The sequence below is a fragment of the Xiphophorus maculatus genome, chromosome 23 (assembly GCF_002775205.1).
Source record: "Xiphophorus maculatus strain JP 163 A chromosome 23, X_maculatus-5.0-male, whole genome shotgun sequence".
NCBI classification, from domain to species: domain Eukaryota; kingdom Metazoa; phylum Chordata; class Actinopteri; order Cyprinodontiformes; family Poeciliidae; genus Xiphophorus; species Xiphophorus maculatus.
Window position 1 is genome coordinate 11,721,571 of NC_036465.1, and position 21,320 is coordinate 11,742,890.

The 21,320-nt window shown below is 34.3% G+C and overlaps 1 protein-coding gene across 1 annotated transcript; it reads left to right on the forward strand.

The window, feature by feature from the left end:
• The first annotated feature begins 18,262 nt into the window (after positions 1 to 18,262).
• Positions 18,263 to 21,181, forward strand: LOC106699714. The gene is made up of 6 exons (XM_023329041.1): positions 18,263 to 18,320; positions 19,298 to 19,624; positions 19,974 to 20,327; positions 20,428 to 20,556; positions 20,638 to 20,690; positions 20,803 to 21,181. The coding sequence occupies exons 1-6, from the start codon at positions 18,275 to 18,277 to the stop codon at positions 20,914 to 20,916; spliced, it is 1,023 nt and encodes a 340-aa protein (XP_023184809.1). The 5' UTR covers positions 18,263 to 18,274; the 3' UTR covers positions 20,917 to 21,181.
• The last annotated feature ends 139 nt before the right edge of the window (positions 21,182 to 21,320 follow it).

The following is a 21,320-nucleotide window of genomic DNA, read 5'->3' on the forward strand; positions in this document are numbered from 1 at the left end:
ACATGTGGCTTTGCTTCTTGTTTCACAGGTAGGTAAGTGCAAACCCTTGGTTCATGCAAACAATTTTTTTTTTCATATTTGCATTTGAATTAAAACACCTCAAGATAAAGAATTTCCATCTGACATACATTTTCTCATTTTGGGGTCAGCACAAAAGAAAAAAAACAAAACAAGCAAAGACAATTTTTTTTTAAACATTAACAAACTTTCATATTTTAAAAGTTATATGGTGGATCATTGTTGCAGTCCCTGTGAAAAACAATTGTTCCTTTAGATAATGCATGGCCTGCGTCAGCAAATTGTCTTCACCAGAGCTGTCCTTTTCATTATTTATTTTCCACCTATAACCAACGAGACAATCATTCTGCAATCCGCTGCATGATCTACTTGTAGTTGACCTGTTTTGCATCCTCTTCGGCAATGTTCAGAGAAAGTACAAAGCAATAGACAAAATGCGGTTAAACATTGTGTTTTTTGTTGCTATTTGAGTATATTGACATGAAAAGATCAGCTTGATAGTCCAGTCAACCTACCTTCAGTTCCAGAAAGTCCCCAGTGGGTGACTCAAATATGAACATAGAGGTGGAACCATAGTGATATTTTCTTTGTCTGCAACTGCATTAGATCAACAATTGAGTCAGCCGTCCATGGCTTTTTATTTCTTTGTATTAATTGTATGTATTTGAAGTAAACATTTGTTGACAAATTTGGTGGGTGTCAATCACACATGCATTTAAACTAATCGGTCATAATGTCACACCGCCTCCTTCTTACTCATTCAGCAAAAGAACTTCCGTCCATCAGACAATACAGAAAGAACATATGATATAAATGAGGAAAGCGTCTGTAACATGTTCATATATCTTTTGGACTGTGTGAGTTTTGGGGTGGAGCTTCCTTCAGAGGGACATTTGGGGAGTTTGAAGGCCAAGTAAACACCCCAGATCCTTTACTGTGGCAACTGAGGCAAATCTGAAGTAGCTTTTTTCAGGCTTGATTACTGTTTTGCCAAGAGTGGGTTGCAATTGTAGTGGAGTAACACCCCAGTCCCCCATGATGGGGCTGTTAGTACTCAGAGGAGGTTGTTAGTGGTTAAGTAACAACAGAATAGACATTTGTGGTGAAAGCAATTGCTGTTTCACTTCTCTTTTGAGTACATGACTCAGTTATCTCTTGGAAAGGCATAGTTAAGTATTCTGCCTATCATAGTTGCTAATTATATGATTTTTTTGGTGTATTTAGCAGACACAAGATTTAACCCTCTGACTACAGGAATTGCACTTCCTTTTCCTGAGTGCTTCTGGTAATCTTATAAGTATGTTTTGTCATTTATGGTGTACATGTGGTGTACATTTCATAAATGAGTTAAGTAGCTGCTCCATTACAAATTACCGGCGTGGCACAGTCTTTGCATGTGTTGTTAAAGTCTGCCTAACATAAGCAACAGAGCTCAGATTCAGAGATAAGAGGACCTCACACCCGCTCTGAAGTGATGGGGCTAACAAGCTTACATGCTGACAGCAACCTTTCATCAAAGCACAGGTCTGTTAACCTGATTTGCTTTCTGCACACCGTTTCATCAACACAGTGTACCTGACACTTTGAAGATGCACTATTTAGAAAGCAAACAAGAAATGTAACTTATGTAACCCAGTGTGGTGAGAATATGCAGTTTATTTGATTCAAGCATCTACATTTCAGGTGGCTAGGTTTCACTTCTTTTTAATAGTTTTTCAAGATTCCTTTCAAATTTGCGTCACTGGTAAATGGAAAAATCCAACTTACTTTGAACAGGGTTTCGATACTTCTCAAAATAACTGAACATATCATGAAACTGTGTCTTAATGGGTTTTGGTGAATTGTGGCAATGAGGTTCTGTGAATCTGTTATGCTTCCCTTACCTGTAGTAGACAGATGCAACACTATCAAGAGCATGTATAAAAGTAAATAGATCTTCAGAATAGTGGAAGACTGGACCTATCTCTGCATGGCAGAAACATAGGTGAGTAGATGAGTTAACCTTGCAACAGTACAGAAACCAGAAGTAAAAAGTCGTCCTGTGGTTTTCGGGACAATCTTGAATGAATTGGACCAAGGGCAACTGTAAACTTAGATCCTAGAGGAAAATTCAGAAATAAAATTCAAGAACAAAGTAAAATAAAAAAAGTGAATCTGTGTTAGATTCAGTTAAAATTTTTTTCTAATAGAATCCTCTTGAATATCTGTTATGACTGGTGTCAGCTAATGATGATGGATCTATGAAAGATCCATAACATGAAGTTATGATCTGATTGTTTAGATAAGAAAAAATAAAATAAATATCCTGTTAATTACTTAATCAGATTAGTATAGAAGTAATAAAGAAAAACATTCAGTGTTCTTAAATGTCAAAGTACAGTTTGCATGAATGAAGCTGCTTTTATGATAAACCTAAAATGGGTATGAACATACATAGAAGTTGGGCGAAAAACACAATATCTGCCCCTTTTAAACTGTGTTGCCGCACTACGTAGTGTTTTATTGTAAATATGTATACATATCCATGTCGAGCAGAGATTATTTTGATTTAAAATTTCCTCTTTATTTTTTTTGGCAATACATTATCTAAACATGTGGGATGTCTTTTTGATTTTTTTTTTCTTCAGACATTTGGATTCAGTATATTTGCAAGACCTATGTAATGTTGAGGTGAGAATTGCTACATCGTGTTGACTTAAGAAATCTAATGTCCAAATGTAAAAGACTTGATTTCTGTCAGGTTGCAGAGAATCTACTTCAAAAACCTTTGTTTAATTCTGGTGACCTCTTTTGTTGCACTCACTACTTTTCCCCTGAAATATTGTTCAGTTTTAAAAAATATACATTTCACTGTTTCTCACTGGCGTTACCTGTGCCTGTAATAGTCTCCGATAGGTTCAGGTTAGGGGAAACAGAAATACTTCTGCACAAACAGTGATGCAGTGCCTTCAATATGGATGAACGATGCTGAAAACCAAACAGGTTTCATTATAGCAACCTGACCACACCTAACATACTTTATTACGTGTTTGGGAATGTTTCAGATTGTTGGTAAATGTTTTAATATCAGCTAAAAACAAAGAAAAAAGCTCCTAAATCATAAGTATTGTTATACATTTTTTTTGATAGTTTTAATAGTAAATCTGTTCTGAATAGAATTTAGCTAACTTTAATTATAGCACTGAGTAAACATGTTAAACAACCTTAAGAGAGGACACTGTTACTTTTAATATTGCCTTTGTTACTCTCTTTACTACAAATTGATGACTGAACTTTGAAATATACAGTAGTTTTTTTTCTAACTTCAAAAAGGAAACAGTTGTTTTATCTTACCACAAACATATAAATAAAGTAATATAACAGGGACATGTGGCTCAAGATATTGAAATCTATTAAAAGCCATTTGTCACTAGCAATTAATTTTAATATAATACCGCATTGTACTGTGAAAATAATGTTTTCTTCTCTGTTTTAAAATGGATAGATATTGTTCATCTTTACCAAGTTCAAAGAAGACTTCTCTAACCTGAACATTTACTAAATAAACCTATGTTGTGTATATGGTGAGTTAACCAAACCTTTGGCAATATATCTTTTTTTTTTCCAAAATTTATTTATGCTTTAACATGAGGTACAATGTAAAGGCAATGCAATGATTATATAGTTACAGTGTACCTTTAAATACAAACAGAATTGTGCTAGAACAAGCCCAATTATACCCACATATATACACCTACACAAAATACATAAAATCGATCAAGTCAAAGTAAACATATTGCGTTAGCGGACAGAAACAGATATATCATAAGATAAACAAAATAAAAAAGGACCACAGTACTAAATTTCTTTCCCTCAACCCATACAAACACACACTCGAAAAACGAGAAAAAAAAAAAAAATAATAAATAAATAAATAATAAAATAAATAAAATAAAAATAAAAAAAAATAGATAAAAAATAAATAAATAAAATAAAACTAAAAATAAAAAATCAGGTGCCAGGGGATACTTCTGTTAATGTATCAACCAAACTTAACTCAAGAAAGAAGATGAAAGAAAGAGAAATATTGATAAGAATAATAAACATCAGCTACATAAAGTAGGTACTACCTTATCAGTCCGGAATATTAGGGAAATTAATCTTTCTAAGGGTTCTTAATAAGGGGCTCCACAAACCCAAAAATCTCGTGGAAGAGCCTCTTAAAGTAAAACGGATTTTCTCAAGTTTAATGAAATACAATGTATCTCTAAGCCAGTGGGTATATGATGGAGGTTGAGGCGACTTCCATTTTATTATAATTTGGCAATATATCTTTATTTGAAAAAATGTAAACTCGTATTTGAACGGTTGTTTTACAAAACCACAAAATTGAAAAACAAAACAAAAAAGCAAGTCTGAAGTACTTCCTTACAGTAATGTGTGAAATGTATTACTTTTTATTGCAGATGAAAATGGGTCATTTTCATGAGATTTGTGGAGTGTGCGTCTTCTGCGTTTTAACCAATCAGCGTGATTTCAATCTTGTTGATGATGATAACCTAAATCTTCCATCTAAAATCGTCATTCGCGCAGGACAACGGAGACACAATGGCGATGTTCAGAGGACTGTCAGTGTTAATTCTTCTAAGAACAATGAGTGAGTTCAAAGAAGATAATTATTGAAATGTGTAAAGTTTTTGTTTTGTTTGTAGACTATGTTAGTGTCCTTTTAGCTGTTCTGTGGTTTTAACAATTTTGTTCTTTCTTTGTTTTAGTTGTGATTGAAATGCTAAAGGTTCCTGACAAAATCCCTCTGACTGAAGCTGAACTCGGTCAAACTGTGAATCTGACATGTGATACATCTGGCCATGATGATGGGTTGTTTTTCTGGTATAAGATGAATTATGGACATATGGTCCAAACAGTCGTTAGCGGCACTTTTAGTGGCTTAAAACTTGAGAAGGACTTTTCAAACTCAAGGTTTCAAGTTGAAAATGTGGGAGACATAAATTCGCTCATCATCAGAAACGTCAACAAAGAGGATGAAGCAACATATTTATGTCAGACAGGAGCGGCATACAACCTGGCATTTGTTAGTGGCACAAATTTGATTGTGAATGGTAAGATCACTTCATTTTTGGTTTCTTGCTATTTTTGGGTTCATGCCTAATAAAATCACATTATAAAAAATCTTTTTTATTTGCTTTTGCAAACTCAGATTCTCAAAATAAGAAGTCTTTTCGTGTGAAACAAACTTCAGACATGAAGTCGAGTTTGCTTGGAACCAGTGTGACTCTACAGTGTTCACTTCACTCTGAGAAAAAAGAAAAAGAAAGCACAGACCAGTGTGCAGCTGAACATGATGTGTTCTGGTTCAGAGCAGAGTCAGAATCAAATCCAGGATTCATTTATGCTGATAAAACACACTGCGGAAAACAAGCAGGAAGCAGCTGTGAATACCGTCTGTCTAAAACTATACGAAACTCCTCGGACGCTGGGACTTACTACTGTGCTGTGGTCACTTGTGGGGAGATCCTGTTTGGAGAAGGAACCAAAGTGGAAACTAGCAAGCTTTTAGGTACATCTTTATCTTTTTTTTTTGACTTTGCAATTAATTCACACATGCCTGAAGAGATTAGAAGTAGAAATGTTGTATTTACAATAAACAAAAAATAATTCCTTTGCAACCAGTGTAATTTACAGATTTTCACAAATTACAAAAACTTGTGTCAAAGACGTTATGTTACGTAGTGCAAGACGTATGGCACTACTTCTCTTGCCTTGTAAATTAAATGGATTTGTAAAAGTGAAAACAGTTACCATAGAGTGACTTTAAGAGACAGAGTTTCAGGTGGTGTTTTCTCAAGACAACCCATGCCCAAATACTAATGAAAATATTTCAGGATTAACATTTATTTTCTACTTTGCAACTACAGAGTAATGGTACACACTGATATAAAAAAAAAAAGCCGAATCTAAGCTGAAGATTAGATTCAGGTTAACCTCTTAAATAGTATTACATGTGTTACATAAGATGTAAAGTATATGTAAAGTATTTGTTATTATTTTTAGGAGAAGAATTGTTCCTGTATTTTATTGTGCTGCTCGGAGGACTTTTGGCTTGTTCTGTACTTGTGAACGTCACTTTGATTTTCCAAAGAAGAAAGCCAAGGCAACTTCCTGAAAGTCACAAAGGTAAGTTTGTAGTGTGTATAATATTGACACTTATATATGTAGTAGCAAATGACTAAAATTATGTAGATCCGGGCCTGATTTAGGAAGCTATTGGCCACATTACTCATAGAAATGACTAATTGTATGAATTCAATTACATTTTAGGCTGGTTTCTACAATTCAACATAATATTACTGTACAAAACCCAAACCCACAGAACTCCAGGCTATTGCACTGGTAAGCCGTTGCAAAAGTCTGGGCTAAGTGTATCAGTCACATCCAAGTCCTTTGCCTGGAAAGGTGTAGGTCCACATCTTCACACAGACAGACTGATGAGCTTTACTTACTTGTTTTGCTTTTAAGGTCATATAAAACATAGGTATGACGTTATGTGAGGCTCTGCGGCCCTCCTCTTCTAGTTCCCTTTAACTGAGAGGCTATCACTTTTCCTCTCAAAAGCCTCCCCCAACGTACTTCCTGCTATGAGGAGTTAACATCTAACTAGTTCTATTTACCTCTTTGTTACAACCCCCCCCCCCAAGACCACCAAGGGTAGATACTGGCACTGGATGTAACACAAAATAAAATATCTGGAGCAGTTGGATTCAGTCGAAAATAAAGATAGTTTAATTGATAGTTCAACATAAAATCCAAGTCACAATAAACATGCACAGGGAAGCTTTAAGCTTCAGGGTCTCCAAGGCCAAAACAACAAACAAAACATCCCCCTTTTAATTATAAAATAAAAACACTTTCTAGAAGAGAAACTGAAAATAAAGTACAAAACCTGAACTCCCTGGCTAACCAAGAAACAGGAGAAAAACAGTTAAACAAAATGGCAGAGAACCCCTACCAGCTTCCACGGTGAAGAAAAACAAAATTATAACCACTTGAAGCTTCACACAAATGCTCACAGCAAGATTATCCACAGTCTCAAACAAAGTCAGTTCACCGACATGATCACACCAGATCAAGGCCCAGGAAAAGAAAAGGGGATCTGACATCTCAGGTTTGGAGCTCTTTATGGGGTGGCTGACGAGCTCCAACACATTACACCTGTGGCAGCCAGGAGGAGCTGAAACACAAAGAAGAAGCTCTCTCCTAAAGAGAGCCCCTAGAGGTCAGACCGTAACACTCTTCAGCACATAGATCCCTAAATCTGCAAAGTATAAACCACCTCACAATTCATAGAGAATTTATCAAAGAGGATTCTCACAACCTGCATCTGAATGCCCCATCCTGCTTCCTTCCGTAGGTTAACCAGACTAAGTGACCAGATCATAAATAGAGGACATTCATTAAATATCTGCTCTTTCGCCATCACACAGGGATCTTGTTTTAAAGGGGACCTTTTAAGTAAAATCCACTTTTTTCATGTTTCTATACTTCCATTCGGGTCTAAACAGATTCTTTTATCAGGCCAAATGCTTAAACAACACCCAGATGTTTTTTGGCAACAAGTTAATGTTTTTTGGTGTCTGAAAAATGAGCCGTTTCAAAAACATCTCTATTGTTAAGTCACAATCGATGAGCACTGCACCATTATCCCGGTAACTTAAGCAGAGCTGCAGAATGTTTGGCCAGACTTTTCTTGACTTGATGGAACAAAAGCTTCAGAAATCTTCACACCAAGCCATAGGACTTGGAAACGTTTAGACCAATGGTCTTGGCTATATAGTTTTGGATTGGTGAATTTTTTTTGTTGTTGTTGTATTGTCCATCCTTGCTATTCAAGGGTGATGGCATCTTGTTGCTATGGAAACCGTTTACCTCATTATGGACATAGTCTCCTCAGTGTCTGTCTACAACTGATAGGAGTGCCTGCCTGCCTGCCTCAGTCCTTGTCTTAATGTTCCCTCTTTGAGGTACCGAACTGCCTTAGTTACAATGTAGACTCGTACATGATACATTTTAAATCATCACAGATCACAGATATAAAAATCATACTCACTTAATATTGATTCATTTGCAAGTCTGGTCCAACAAATAAGAAAACACAGTTTGATTTAATGATGATTATACTGCGAGTTTGCCTCTGTAACAGGTAAACAACACTACAAGAGAAAACACTGTCAGTGCATATTCTAACATTACTCAATCACTCAGAGGTCCAATACTTTGTGCCTTGATTATGCGATTTCCCATAACATATTTGTGGAAACAAGGATTGATCTCACCCAATATCGACAGGGGTTTTATCTGATGGTCAAAAGGATGATTGCTGCAATTAATGTCTTTTTCCTTTAACAGAAGATACAACAGCCATGTCTCTTACTGAACTGGATGAGGATCAACCATGCAATATGGTAAAATAATTTTTAATTTTCTATGAGCAAAACTCGCAAAGAGTGCACATGTCACCTATTGGCAACAATAGTTTTGTATTAAGCTAAAAGAAGACAAAAAACACCACTTTGACAGGAATAATTGCAAACAAGGCATAAATGAAGGAGATAATTGGTAATGTGGGCAATGTGAGATACTTGATTGCATAAAAATCCTGAAAAAATGCAAATGAATTACAACCCATTTTATTTTGTTCAACACAGGGTGTTTTTTGGATATTAGTTTTGTATAAAAGTTTTATGTAAAGAAAACAAGCTGTGTCTATTTAACACAGTGCGTTAAATAGACACTTGGGCATTTTTAAAATAATTGAAGACAAAATATTTTGTATACAAGGCTAAACTCTGATGTCTCACCTATTTTAGCAGGATGATGCGGAGGATGGGTTGAACTATGTGGCGCTAAATTTCTCCTCACGAAAACCTATAAGATGGAAGAGTAAGAGGGAGACATCAAACGACTCCACATATTCAAACATTAAGCTGTCCATGAAAGGCAGCACCCATCAAAGGGATAACATAAAATGAACATATGTACAAAAATGTGACTTCTGTGTTCCTTACAATAATTGTAAATATTGATTTAGAGGGCTGATCACATATTTGGTGCAATGTCGTTGTGTACTAGCATTTTGTACTTCTTTAGCATAGAAAGCTTTTTTCAGACTTTTAGAACAGAAATGTGTTTATATGTTGTCGTATGTTTTACCGTATTTATTTTATGCTTGTTTGATGAAGAAGGAAGAAACTTGACTTGGGGAATAAAAATAGGGACCATGTTCAGCTAATTTGGTAATCCATTAACCTTTTAGTGTGCATGTGTTTTTATACATATGTATCTACTTTTAAAGATAGAAGAAAAAAGAAACGGAACATTTAATTTTACTGCAGTTTCTTATTTTGTGTACTGCTAGGATCTTGTAACAGTTATTTGATGAAAAAAAACAAAAACAGATTTGTCTTATTTTAAACAGCAGAATTTAATTAAAGAAAAAAAGACGCATCTAAATTGCTGTTTTAAGGTATTGTATTGTATCTTATTCCCAATTTCGTTTTGTAGTCATACCTGAGTTTATATGTCTGATTATCTGGTAACATTGGGTCTTTGTTATCTTGTCCTTTCTCCATGAATATTTTCCTATTGTATTTTGCTGCGTTTTGATGATAAACCTAGTAAACATGAACATATTTACAAGTTGGGGATAAAAAGCAACATCTGCCCCTTGTAAGTTGTATTGCAGCAGTGCACAGTGTTTTGTAATAAATCTGTACAAATAACCATGTCACCAGCACAGATCGTTTTAAATTAAATTTTCCGCTTTATCTTTTGTGTAAAACATTAACCAAGCATGTGGAACATCTTGTTTTTGTCAGATACTGCGATCTATGCAAAGTGGAGCGTGTAATATTGTCATGACTTAAAGAATCTAAAGCAAAAACACAGAAGACTTGATTTTTATCACGTTTGGGCAGACTCAAGATACAGTGAGTCTGTTTCAACAACCTGTGAACTACTCAGGTGACCTCTTTTTTTGCACCATTTTCCTCTCAGGCCATATTTTGATTTCTGAAAAAGTCCTGAAACACTTAAATGAAACAATAAACATCGCTATTGGCTGATGTTAGTCATTTTTGGGCTGAAATGAACAACTTGTGTTTATTTCCATGTTAATGCGATATGTTTGTATTTTTAATGTTGTATTTCATACATCACTCAAGTCAGTTTAAGTCAATTTTCTGGTCACCAGAAAAGCGATGAAAACGCAGACATCTTCATCAAAGGCAGTCCTCTGGCTGCCCAGGGCAGGATGTGAAAACTGGTCTGGGGAAAAGAGCAAGTTTGGTCACTCTGTTATAGGGACACATGTCTATTAATGGCATTTACAATTTAAATGCCATTAATAGATTAAAAATAAACAAATATTGCATCTTAATGTTAAAAACAAGGTTTCATTCTTTGTTTTAAAATAAGAAAATATTGCTCATCCTTAACAATTGCAAAGAAATGCAAACATTTGCATGATTTATATGTTTTTGTATAAAATAATTAAAGCCTATAAAGGTAGGCAGTTATTGTTTCACAAAATCACAAAACATGAAACCAAGTTTTAAACTCCTCCTTATGGTCATGTGTGAAAAGTTTCACTTTTATTGCAGATTATATGACAATGGGTCATTGTTTTACATATTTGTGGGATGCACACTCTTTATTTTAGCCAATCAGAGTGATTTCCATCTCTTCAATGTTGACAACCCAAATCTTCTAACTTGGTTGAAAGACATCAGTTGTGCAAGACAAAGGCGAAAAAATGACCATGGTTGGAGGACTGGCTGCTTTAATTGTTCTAACCACAATGAGTGAGTTCAAAGAAGATAATTACTTTAATGTGTCAAATTTTTGTTGAGTTTTATACTATTTTAGAGTACTTTTTACTGTTGTTCTGTGTTTTAATATGGCTGTAATTTCTTTTTTTTTTTTTTTAGGTCTTATTCAAACCATACAGATTCCTGACAAAATCCCTCTGACTGAAGCTGAACTCAGTCAAACTGTGAATCTGACGTGTAAAGTACTTGGGTTTGACAATGGATTGTTTTTCTGGTATAAGATAAATCATGGACTTATGGTCCAAACAGTTGCTGGAGGCAGTTTTAATAAAGTGGAGCTGGAGCAACACTTTCTGAACTCAAGATTCGAAAGTAAAAAAGTTGAAGACACGTATTGTCTCATCATCAAAAATGTAAGCAAAGAGGATGAAGCAACATATTTTTGTCAAGCAGGATCAGCATACAAAATGACATTTGTTAATGGCACAAACTTGGTTGTGAATGGTAAGATATTTTCATTTTGTATGAAGATATCTTCATATCCTCACACAAAGATATGATATGTTTTCATTATGTCTAATAAAAACAAGTTGTTAATTAACCTTTGATTGATTTTTATTTGCCTTTTCAAACTCAGATTCTCAAAATAAGATGTCTTACAATGTGATTCAAACTTCAGATGTGAAGTCAGTTTTGCCTGGAACTGAAGTGACTCTGCATTGTTCACTTCTATCAGAGAAAAAGAAAAAAGAAAGCACAGACCAGTGCGCAGATAAACACGATGTGTTCTGGTTCAGAGCAGAATCAAAATCGAATCCAGGATTCATCTATGCTGATAAAAAACGCTGCAGTACACAAGCAGGAAGCAGCTGTGAATACTGTTTGACTAAAACTATACGAAACTCCTTGGACGCTGGGACTTACTACTGTGCTGTGGTCACTTGTGGGGAGATCCTGTTTGGAGAAGGAATCAAAGTGGAGACTAGCAAGCTTTTAGGTACATCTTTATCTTTTTGTCATCTTTGCAATTAATTTACACATGCCTAACAAGTTTAGAAGTAAGTGACTAATGAATTGATTTGTAGTTACTGTGATTGTGAGCCACACAGACCATATGAAAAAATGCCACAGCATATGATTTATTAAATCCCTTTAGTGGCTTTAGGAAAGTCACTAAAACAGTATTACATGTGTTACATTACATGTAATGTCTATGTTTTTATTTTTAGGAGAAGAATTGTTCCTGTATGCTATTGTACTGCTTGGAGGACTTTTGGCTTGTTCTGTACTTGTGAACATCACTTTGATGTTCCAAAGAAGAAAGCCAAAACGACATTGTGAAAATCGCATAGGTAGGTTTGTTGTGTGTATATAATATTTTCTCTAAATTGTTTGTTTAATTGCACATGTGTTAAGCTATATACACTGGGATCAGATTTAAGAAGATATTGGGCACCTCACTCACAGAAATGACTAATTGGATGAACTCAGTTAAATCTTGGGTATGTTTCTACAATTGAAATAAACAAAGTCCATTCAACATATTTTTTCTATGGAAATCACCAGAGCTCCAGGCCCTGGTAAGCCGTCTTAAAAGTCTCAGCTTAGCATTCCAGTCATCTTCAAGTTCATTGCATGTAAAGGTTTATTTCTACTTCACAAAGAGAGATTGATGAGCTTTGATTTCTCACGTACAAAATAAGGTAAAAGGCAAATATAAGAATAGCAGAACACCTAATTGTCTTTTCGCCACTTATGAAATAGCGGACCTGATGGTCAAAAGATTACTGCAACTAATGTATTATTCCTTTAACAGAGGATACAGCAGTCACAAATATTACTGAACTGGATGAGGATCAACCATACAATGTGGTAAAAACATTTTTTTTTTCTATGTGCAAAAATAACAGAATCCACATGACGTTAATGGCAGCTAGCACAGACAAACAGATTGGCAGAAACAGCTCAGTCAATAATTTTCTCTTCTTGAAAGAAAGAGATATCGCTACATACAGAAGCAGTTGGCATATTGTCTATGAAAAGAAAACATAAGACCATTGCAAAAATTGTATAAATGAAGAAGGAAAAAATGGTAGTGTGGACAAAACGATACTTGATTGCATAGAAATCTTGATAAAGATGCAAATGAATTAAAATCTGTTTTATTATGTTCAACACATGGTGTTTTTTTCTACATTAGTTTTGTATATAAATGTTTGAGTAGAAAAGTCAAGCTGTGATATATGCTGAAATGCTGACACTGATGAAAATACAGCATTCACAGCAGCAGCTTATCACTTGAAACAAAAATCATTTCTGTTTCAGTAAACTGACTATATAAAAACACGGGTATCTTTGGAATAATTAAAAACAGATTTTATCTATTAGAAAACCTATATATCTTCTATAACAAACTGAACAATAATGTCTAACCAATTTTAGGAGGGTGATGCGGAGGATGGGTTGAACTATGTGGCACTAAATTTCTCTTCACGAAAATCTACAAGAAGGAAGAGTAAGAGGGAGACATCGGACAACTGCACATATTCAAACATTAAACTGTCCATGAAAGGCAGCATCCATCAAAGGGATAATACAAAATGAACATATGAACAGAAGCATTTTACTTTTTTATATTTACATTTTTTGGAAATATTCATTTTGAGGGCAAATCAAAGATGTATTGCAATTTTGTATATTATTGTTGTCGGACACCTTAGTATAGAAAGCTTTTTCCAGGCTTTTAAAATGTACATGTTAATATGTTGTTATATGTTTTGACATATTTGTTTTAAGCTTGCTTGACAGAGAATAAAGAAATTTGATGTGACATATTAGAGCCATGATAATGTGGTAATATGGAAGTCCATTAGCCTATTAGTGAACATATAAATAGAAAGCACATTTTTTAAAATATAGTTTCTTGTTCTGTGTGCTGCTAAAATGTTGTAACAGTTGTTTAATGAAAATATATATAAAAAAAACAGTGTTGTCTTATTTTACAGTTAAATTTTATTAAAGCAAAAAAGCTGTAAAACAGTTTTTGGTTGCTCTAAGTGTATACATGTAAATGCGGTTTATTGTATATTTTTCAGATTTCTTTGTATAATCATATCTCATTTTACGTCTGTTTTTGTCTGGCAATGTTGGGTCTTTCTTCCTCCTGTGTCTACTCAATTCTGGTGCGTATTTGTGTGGTGTGTATTCATTATTTTACTATGGTTTAATAACATTTTTCCCAAATATCATATGCACTGAAGGAAAAAGAGATGACAATTGTGAGAAAAGCCCTAATGCCCAGAGGAAATGTAATTTTCTTTTCCCCGGGAACATCAGCCCCTGTGACCTTGAGAATTACTACTGCGCTGTTGCCACACGTGGAGAAATTCTATTCAGAAATGAAATCAGAAAAGAAGAAGGTAGTATATACGTAACATGCAAAATTTGTAAACAGAGACATAAATATTTTCAAAATGCACACCCTTATTTTTTCTATCTTATTCAGGTCAAAGTTACAACATTCAGATCCTGCTGATCGTAATAATCTGTTTGGGAATTTCTGTGATTGTAAATAGAATTTTGATTTGCAACCAGATATTTGCGTGTAAAATATTTAAAGGTACAGTAAGTGTTATTTACAAAATTAGATCCGTTTATTCTCCTTACGTCTTTAAAAATATACCAGAAAGTGAAAACTTTGATTCATGTAAGGCATTTAAATAGAAGCTATCTGACATGCTACAAATGATAAGAAATGTAACATGGCACAACACATGTTGCTGTTTGTTCAGTGTGTGCAGAAAACCCCTCAGAAGAACAAGAAGATGAAACTGTAAGTAGCAATTGTAAATCAAATCAGTGTTATTTGGTTGAAATTTCAATTTTTATAGCCTAGTGTTCAATATAATTGTACATGAATTTTTTTTTTTCTGAACAGCCTGATGAAGGACAGGATCTGAACTATTTTACATTACATTTCTCTGGAGGAAAAACATCGAGAGAGACGAAGAAGAACGAGATGAAGACTGAAATTGTACATTCACAAGTCAAACAATCAGTTTGAATGGATGTCAAGTTGCGCAATCGTGTTGTGAGGAATCTTTTTGTTTTACCCCTCCAGGGGGTTTGTGGGATCTAGTGTCCCTTATATGAAAGTAGGCTGACAGGAAAGGGGGAAAGACATGATTCGCCAGGTCAGGGAATCGAACCCGCAACAGCCGCGTCGAGGACTCAAGGTCTCCAAACATGGGTCACGCTATCCCCTACGCCACCACGGCACGCCCGAGCAATCCTTTTCTGATACAAAAATACAGTGTTGTGGGAAATTATAGGCTATATTGTGTAGTCAGTTTTTTTTTTTGTTGAGGAGAGAGGGAAGTCACATACAATACAAATCTGTTGTTCACAGAAGTCATGCAATCCTTCCAGTTCATTCCACCAGTATTACAATTGACAATTCAGGCTATGCCTGGTTATCAGATTTATTTTTCCCTGTGTAAGTTATAGTATAGGCTACACAATTTCATTTATCCAAATTTTTCCTGTACTTAATATTAGCAGGCTCAAAATGACTTAAACTATGCTTCAGGTTATAAGTGGTGTTGAAAACGTAACATAGATGTTTTGCTGGCTTTTTTGTCTGAAACCTTTTCAGAAATGAGATTGGAATTAAGTGTAATTGTTAACTTATTAGATATACTTAAACAGCAGTTTGTAAACACAAATAACAAATCAGTAAATCATATGGTAGCAACCTGAATACCTATAAATAGTGAGGATGAAGTTCAATCTAAGCATCAGATTGAGGAAGTAAGTAAATTTAAGGAACTTTGAATGGTTGTTGATGCTAGATGGTCTGGTATGACTATCTAGTTACTGCTAATAAACTGGAATTTTCTCACACAAGAATCTCTTAGATTACAGAGAACAATCCAAAAAAAGGAAAAAATCCAGCAAGCAGTAGTTGTGCAAATGAAAATTGTTTTTTCATGCTAAAGGCCATAGGAGAATGGGCAGATTTAAGATGACAGACAGCAGCAGCTAAAAAAACAAACAAACAAACAAAACTATGCTTAGACACAAGACATGCAGAATACCATCTCTAAACTACAACACACTAAACCTTAAAGCAAAGCATTCACAATAGCAGACGTCCATGCCAGGACCTTCTCTTGGGACAGTAAACTTAGCATAAAGTCCAGAATTATTAATATTGGCCAATAACAGATTAGAACAATTTTACTTGCCAAACGGTCAATGGAGTGTTTGGATCTGATGCTCTGGTGAGAAGAGACACCAACTTGATATGTATGATGATATGCAGAGACCTGCATTGCTTTTGGATGTGTGAAATTCATAAGTTTAGAGTGATTGGGAACCGGCTTTAAGTGGTGTTGGTCTGGTGTTTGTTGACTTTAAAGACAAACTACAATCTGTAGTTGTAGAAACCTGGTTGCATGTTACATTCAGAAATACAAAACGTCAGTCAATATTAAAACCTTTACAATTTCAGAAATTGTGTAAAAATGCTGGGTCTTGCAAATTTTAATAATAAAGTGTTAATTGCACTACTTTCTTAGTAACTCTTAATCACTGCATTGAAATCAGTTGGGATTAGTGAAAAATATCCCACTAAGCCTTGTCTACCCAAACTTCTGCAAACATATTATCCTTTGACCCAGTCAGAATAAATTAGACTTTTAAGGGCAGGGGCATTTTATTCCATGTAAGGCAACACTTTCAAATACCCTGCATGCAAAACTATCATGAAAACCATGTATCATTGTTTTTATACATACTTTTCAACTTGATAAGTTCTATTAACTTGAATTTTTATTTGATTTAAGCATGACAGGGAATGTGTACTTGTGTATTGAGGAATTGGTGTGCATAATAGGTACACATCTGTTTTTTCTCAGGAAAAAACATAAAAAACATGATTTAGCTAAGTATGAAAGAAAGAATTATTAAAAGTCTTTCAGGGGGATACAACATTTGAAATCACAATATATTTGAGATATTGGGGCATTATCAGAGAACCATCAAATGTTTTTTTTATAAATTTCAGCATGGTCTCAAGAAATATGTTAGGAATAAAATCAACAAACAAGAAGAAAAAGGAAAAAAAATTCCAAATATTTGAAATAAATCAAACCTGAAACAAGCCATATTCCTCCAGTGCTGTTACATACCAGAACTGTAATCTACCTAGAGTTGTGAATCAATGCTACAGCAATTAATTATTCATAAAAAACAAATGACTAAACAGGAAATCTGACTACTTAAAGGGTTTTCTCTGAAAGGTTGGAGAAGGAACATTGGGGTTTTCGTTAACTTATAAATATTTAACCTTAACATTTGGTCTCTTTCCCTCTGATTGACAGGTAAATGCAAAGTTTATGAAAATAACTTACATTTTTGGAAAAGTAATTAAGAATTTACAGCCTTCACAGACTGACAGTTTTTGCTGCCCAACTATAGTTGGAGATGTAATGATGACGCATCTTGATTTTATTCTGTGGTGTGGTTTGGCAGCTGTAAGAAAAGGGCTGAGTCCTTCGACCTCAGATATTGAACTTCCTGCTCCTTTACACTCCACGGTTCAACACTCATTGGTGTACAGTACCTCCAGAGTGGCTGTTTCCAGCTTAATATAGGCACTGGAGACTGTACTGTTCATCTAAACCGATTAAAGAATTATTCAGTGAATAAAACAACAAAACTAAATTTTAGCTAAGTTCACCTGAGCTGTTTCTCTGGCTCTCTTTGCCATCTCCAGCACCACTGGCCATTCTTCTCTTTAACCGCTTCTACTCTTTTATCAAAGCCATTTATTTACCGTTTCACAGGGAGAATGTCCCAGAAATAAATGACAAGAACCAGCTTGAAGCAAAATTGAAAACGCAGCGTAAACTGAAATATTCTCAACACGGGGAGAATAACTTACAAACTCTTGAGAGTTTTAATCTTAACAGACAAAATATTACTTAATAGCATTTTAAGACTTAATAAAAGATTACTGGTTCAATCTAATCTTATCTGAAGACTAGTGAAATGTTGACATTTTTGCAAGCATAAGTATGTTTACAGTATGTTCATGGCCTGCATTTATCTGCTTATTATCTCTATAAGAACAAAAAATCTGACAGACTCTTCTGGTTTGGTTTTATTAAGCCCTCTTCTAATTTTAGGTGGATTTTAAGAAATTTTGCCACTTTGTTAGACTGACCCTTCAGTCACAGAGTTGTTGCTTTTTCCATCTTCAGCATTCTGAATTTGAGTCAACATTGCTTTCGCTAAGGCCATACTTTGAACACTTTTGCAGGAAAACGTGAGTGAGGCAGGAAATACAGTGATTCGTCGTCATCGGTGTGAAATCGCCCCACTTCCTTTAGTCTTTTAAGCATCACAGGAGTGTAAAGAGTTGTGTCAAGATGCTTCTGTTTTGGGTCACAATACATGTTCTTCTTCATCAAGGAAGTAAGTATCATTTTTCTCTAAATATGAAACATAATTTATTATTTTGTATCTGGCATGTCAACTGCGTATGCAGCTTTTTATGGATTGTTATACCGGTGCTGTTACTGGGTGTAGATTTTTTTGCAGTCAAATATTCACTTTCTTTCTCTACAATCTTTCTGACTTTCTTGATGGATTGATAATGTTAGCAGCTCTTATTAGGAGGTCAAAATCAATCTCCATATTTATGATCTAAAACTTTGCCATTGATATATTTATGTCCTTTAAATAAAACAGGATGTTCAAGAAAATATCAACACATAAATCAAAACAGGATTCTAAAATTTATATGCTAGATTCAGAATCTGAAGGTGTTTAACCTACAACATAAACTATTAAATAAAACACTGAAATAATTCTGACAATAAAAATTGCCAAACCTAAAAAAAATTTTTTTTAGAGTTTTTTATTAGCTTTTTGTGAGGAAGGAGGATCATTTTTACATAATGTGTTGCTTGGTCCAGACCTAAAACATCATAGATTAAAGCCTTCATTCAGTAAACATGTGAATATGTAATTGAACTGGTGCTCAATAATAAATGCCAAAAGGTAAACTTAAAAAACATATATATGAAAAATAATACCAGATATTTTAGTGGCAGGCAAACCCATCTATTCTTTACAGAAAACATTTTGCATTGAACATCAGCTCCATTGTGGCAGGAAGTGCTTATTGATTCTAAGAAAGGCAATCAGATGCCTTTGAAAGAGTTCATTACGAAACATCTCTCTTTCACTTAAATGTCAAAAGACAGTGTGAATATGATGATTTTTATGGGCAGCGCTTCTTTTCTTTCATAAAGGATGTAAGTGCTGCATGATCTGAAATGTAAAATTTTCTGTAATAAAAATTTAGGCATTTACTTTTTATTATGATTTTGCTTCTTTGGTTTTTTTATGCTAAACTTTATTCTCTTTGCTTTTGTCTTTAAATGCAGATACTTTGGCTCCTGTTGTCACTGTTCAACTGGGTCAACCTGTGACTTTGACATGTGTTTTTACCAAGACCACTGGGAGCCTCGGTTGGGTTCACTGGTACAAGCAAACTGCAGGAGATACTCTAAAATTAATTGTAATGACACGCAAGAATACAAATCCCGATTATGGACCTGGATTTACATCTGGAAATTTCAGCACAACATATTACAACAAAATGAGCAACTTGACGATTTGGAAGACCTCCAAAGAAGATGAAGGAATGTATCACTGTGGTCTTATGGACTGGCTTGGGTCTTCTTGGAATGGGTCTTATTTATTATTAACAGGTATTTTGTTTAATTCAATATATATACAAAATAGAATTACAGTAATTTTAATAAAAATAAACATAATTTTTATTTCAAACAAATTTTGCAATACTTTGTCATGAAGATATGTGTTAGTAAAGATCTCCATCTTATCTACCAATGAGATCTCACTGTAATAAAAATATTACCACGTCCATAATCTTAAAGCAAACATACATTTTTTACGTAAAATACAATAGTTGTAAAATGTTTTTCCAAAAGCTTGATTAAAGGACAAATATAGACTCAACAATTGATTTTCAATATTAGTAATAACGCCTCACCTGTTTCTTCTTCTGATTTAATACCAATATCTTTATTTATTTAGGAAACAGTGAAACAACATCAAGTTACCGTGTTGTTCAGCAGCCAGCTGTTCTGGATCTACATCATAAAACCTCTGAGACTCTGCAGTGTTCACTTGTCTCTCAGACTGAGACAGAGACTTGTGCAGGAGATCCCAGTGTGTTCTGGTTCAGAACCGGATCAGACAAGAACTCTCCTGATCTCATCTACAGTGATGGAAAAACGCCTGAAAATTGTGAGAAGACGTCAAACACTCAGAAGAAATGCAGATATAATTTCTCTAAGAACATCAACTCCTCTGATGTTGGGACTTATTACTGTGCTGTAGCCACATGCAAAGAGATATTTATTGGAAATGGAACCAGAATCGAAAGCGGTATGAATTGTTTTGCATAGTGCTCCTAAACAGCATATATTATTGACATCATCTCTTTATTGGAGACCATGACATGTGTCTTTATCTCTTTGCTTTGTAGCTCATTCATCCTGTTATGAAGTTATGTTGCTGCTGGTGATCACAGGAATCTGCTTGACCATTTGTGTGATTGTGATTATTGTTTTAATCTGTTGCCAAACTCAAAGAACACCATGCAAAAACTTTAGAGGTAAGTATTGATCAAATTAACAGAAATCGAACAATTAGAATATTTTCATAATTCATGTTGCTTTTTGAACTCTGTGTTTAGAAAACTCCTCATCAATAGCACAGCACAATGACATCAATCTACCAGATGATATGGTGAGTAAACACACCTAATTGTCTACTAACTTTGTAAAATTGAAATATTAAAATTGATATAACAAAATGACTAAAATTTACATTTTGATTAAAATCTTATATTTCCCCACAGATGGATGGAGATCATGTGACCTATGCTGCCTTGCATTTCTCCGCAGAGACGACAAAAAAGAGAGAGAGGAAGACTGAAGAAGGTGTATATTCAAATGTCAGAGAATTTATTTAAATATAATCATGTTCAATAAATTATAATGTGGTTTCCAAAGAAACATGATGTCAGATTAAAAGTCCCTTCTGAGAAACAAGTACCACATTTCTGTATTAAAAATATTCTTATTTGTCTGATGTAGTGTTCTAATATTAAATGTTTTAATTAGTTGTATATCACAAAACATCATAACTAACAGAAATAAGCCTTTATATAGGTAGTATCTATGGCTACTTGACATTTCAGTAATATTCTAAAGTATTAAAAGGTTCTATAATCTATAATCTAGACTCACATAGAGCACTGATATTGTTATATATGTATTTATACAACTCATTACATTTTGAGAAATGCTACAATTAAAAACATTTGAAAATTCAACATTGTCTTAATTTTATTCTAACATTTTAGATCAACAAACC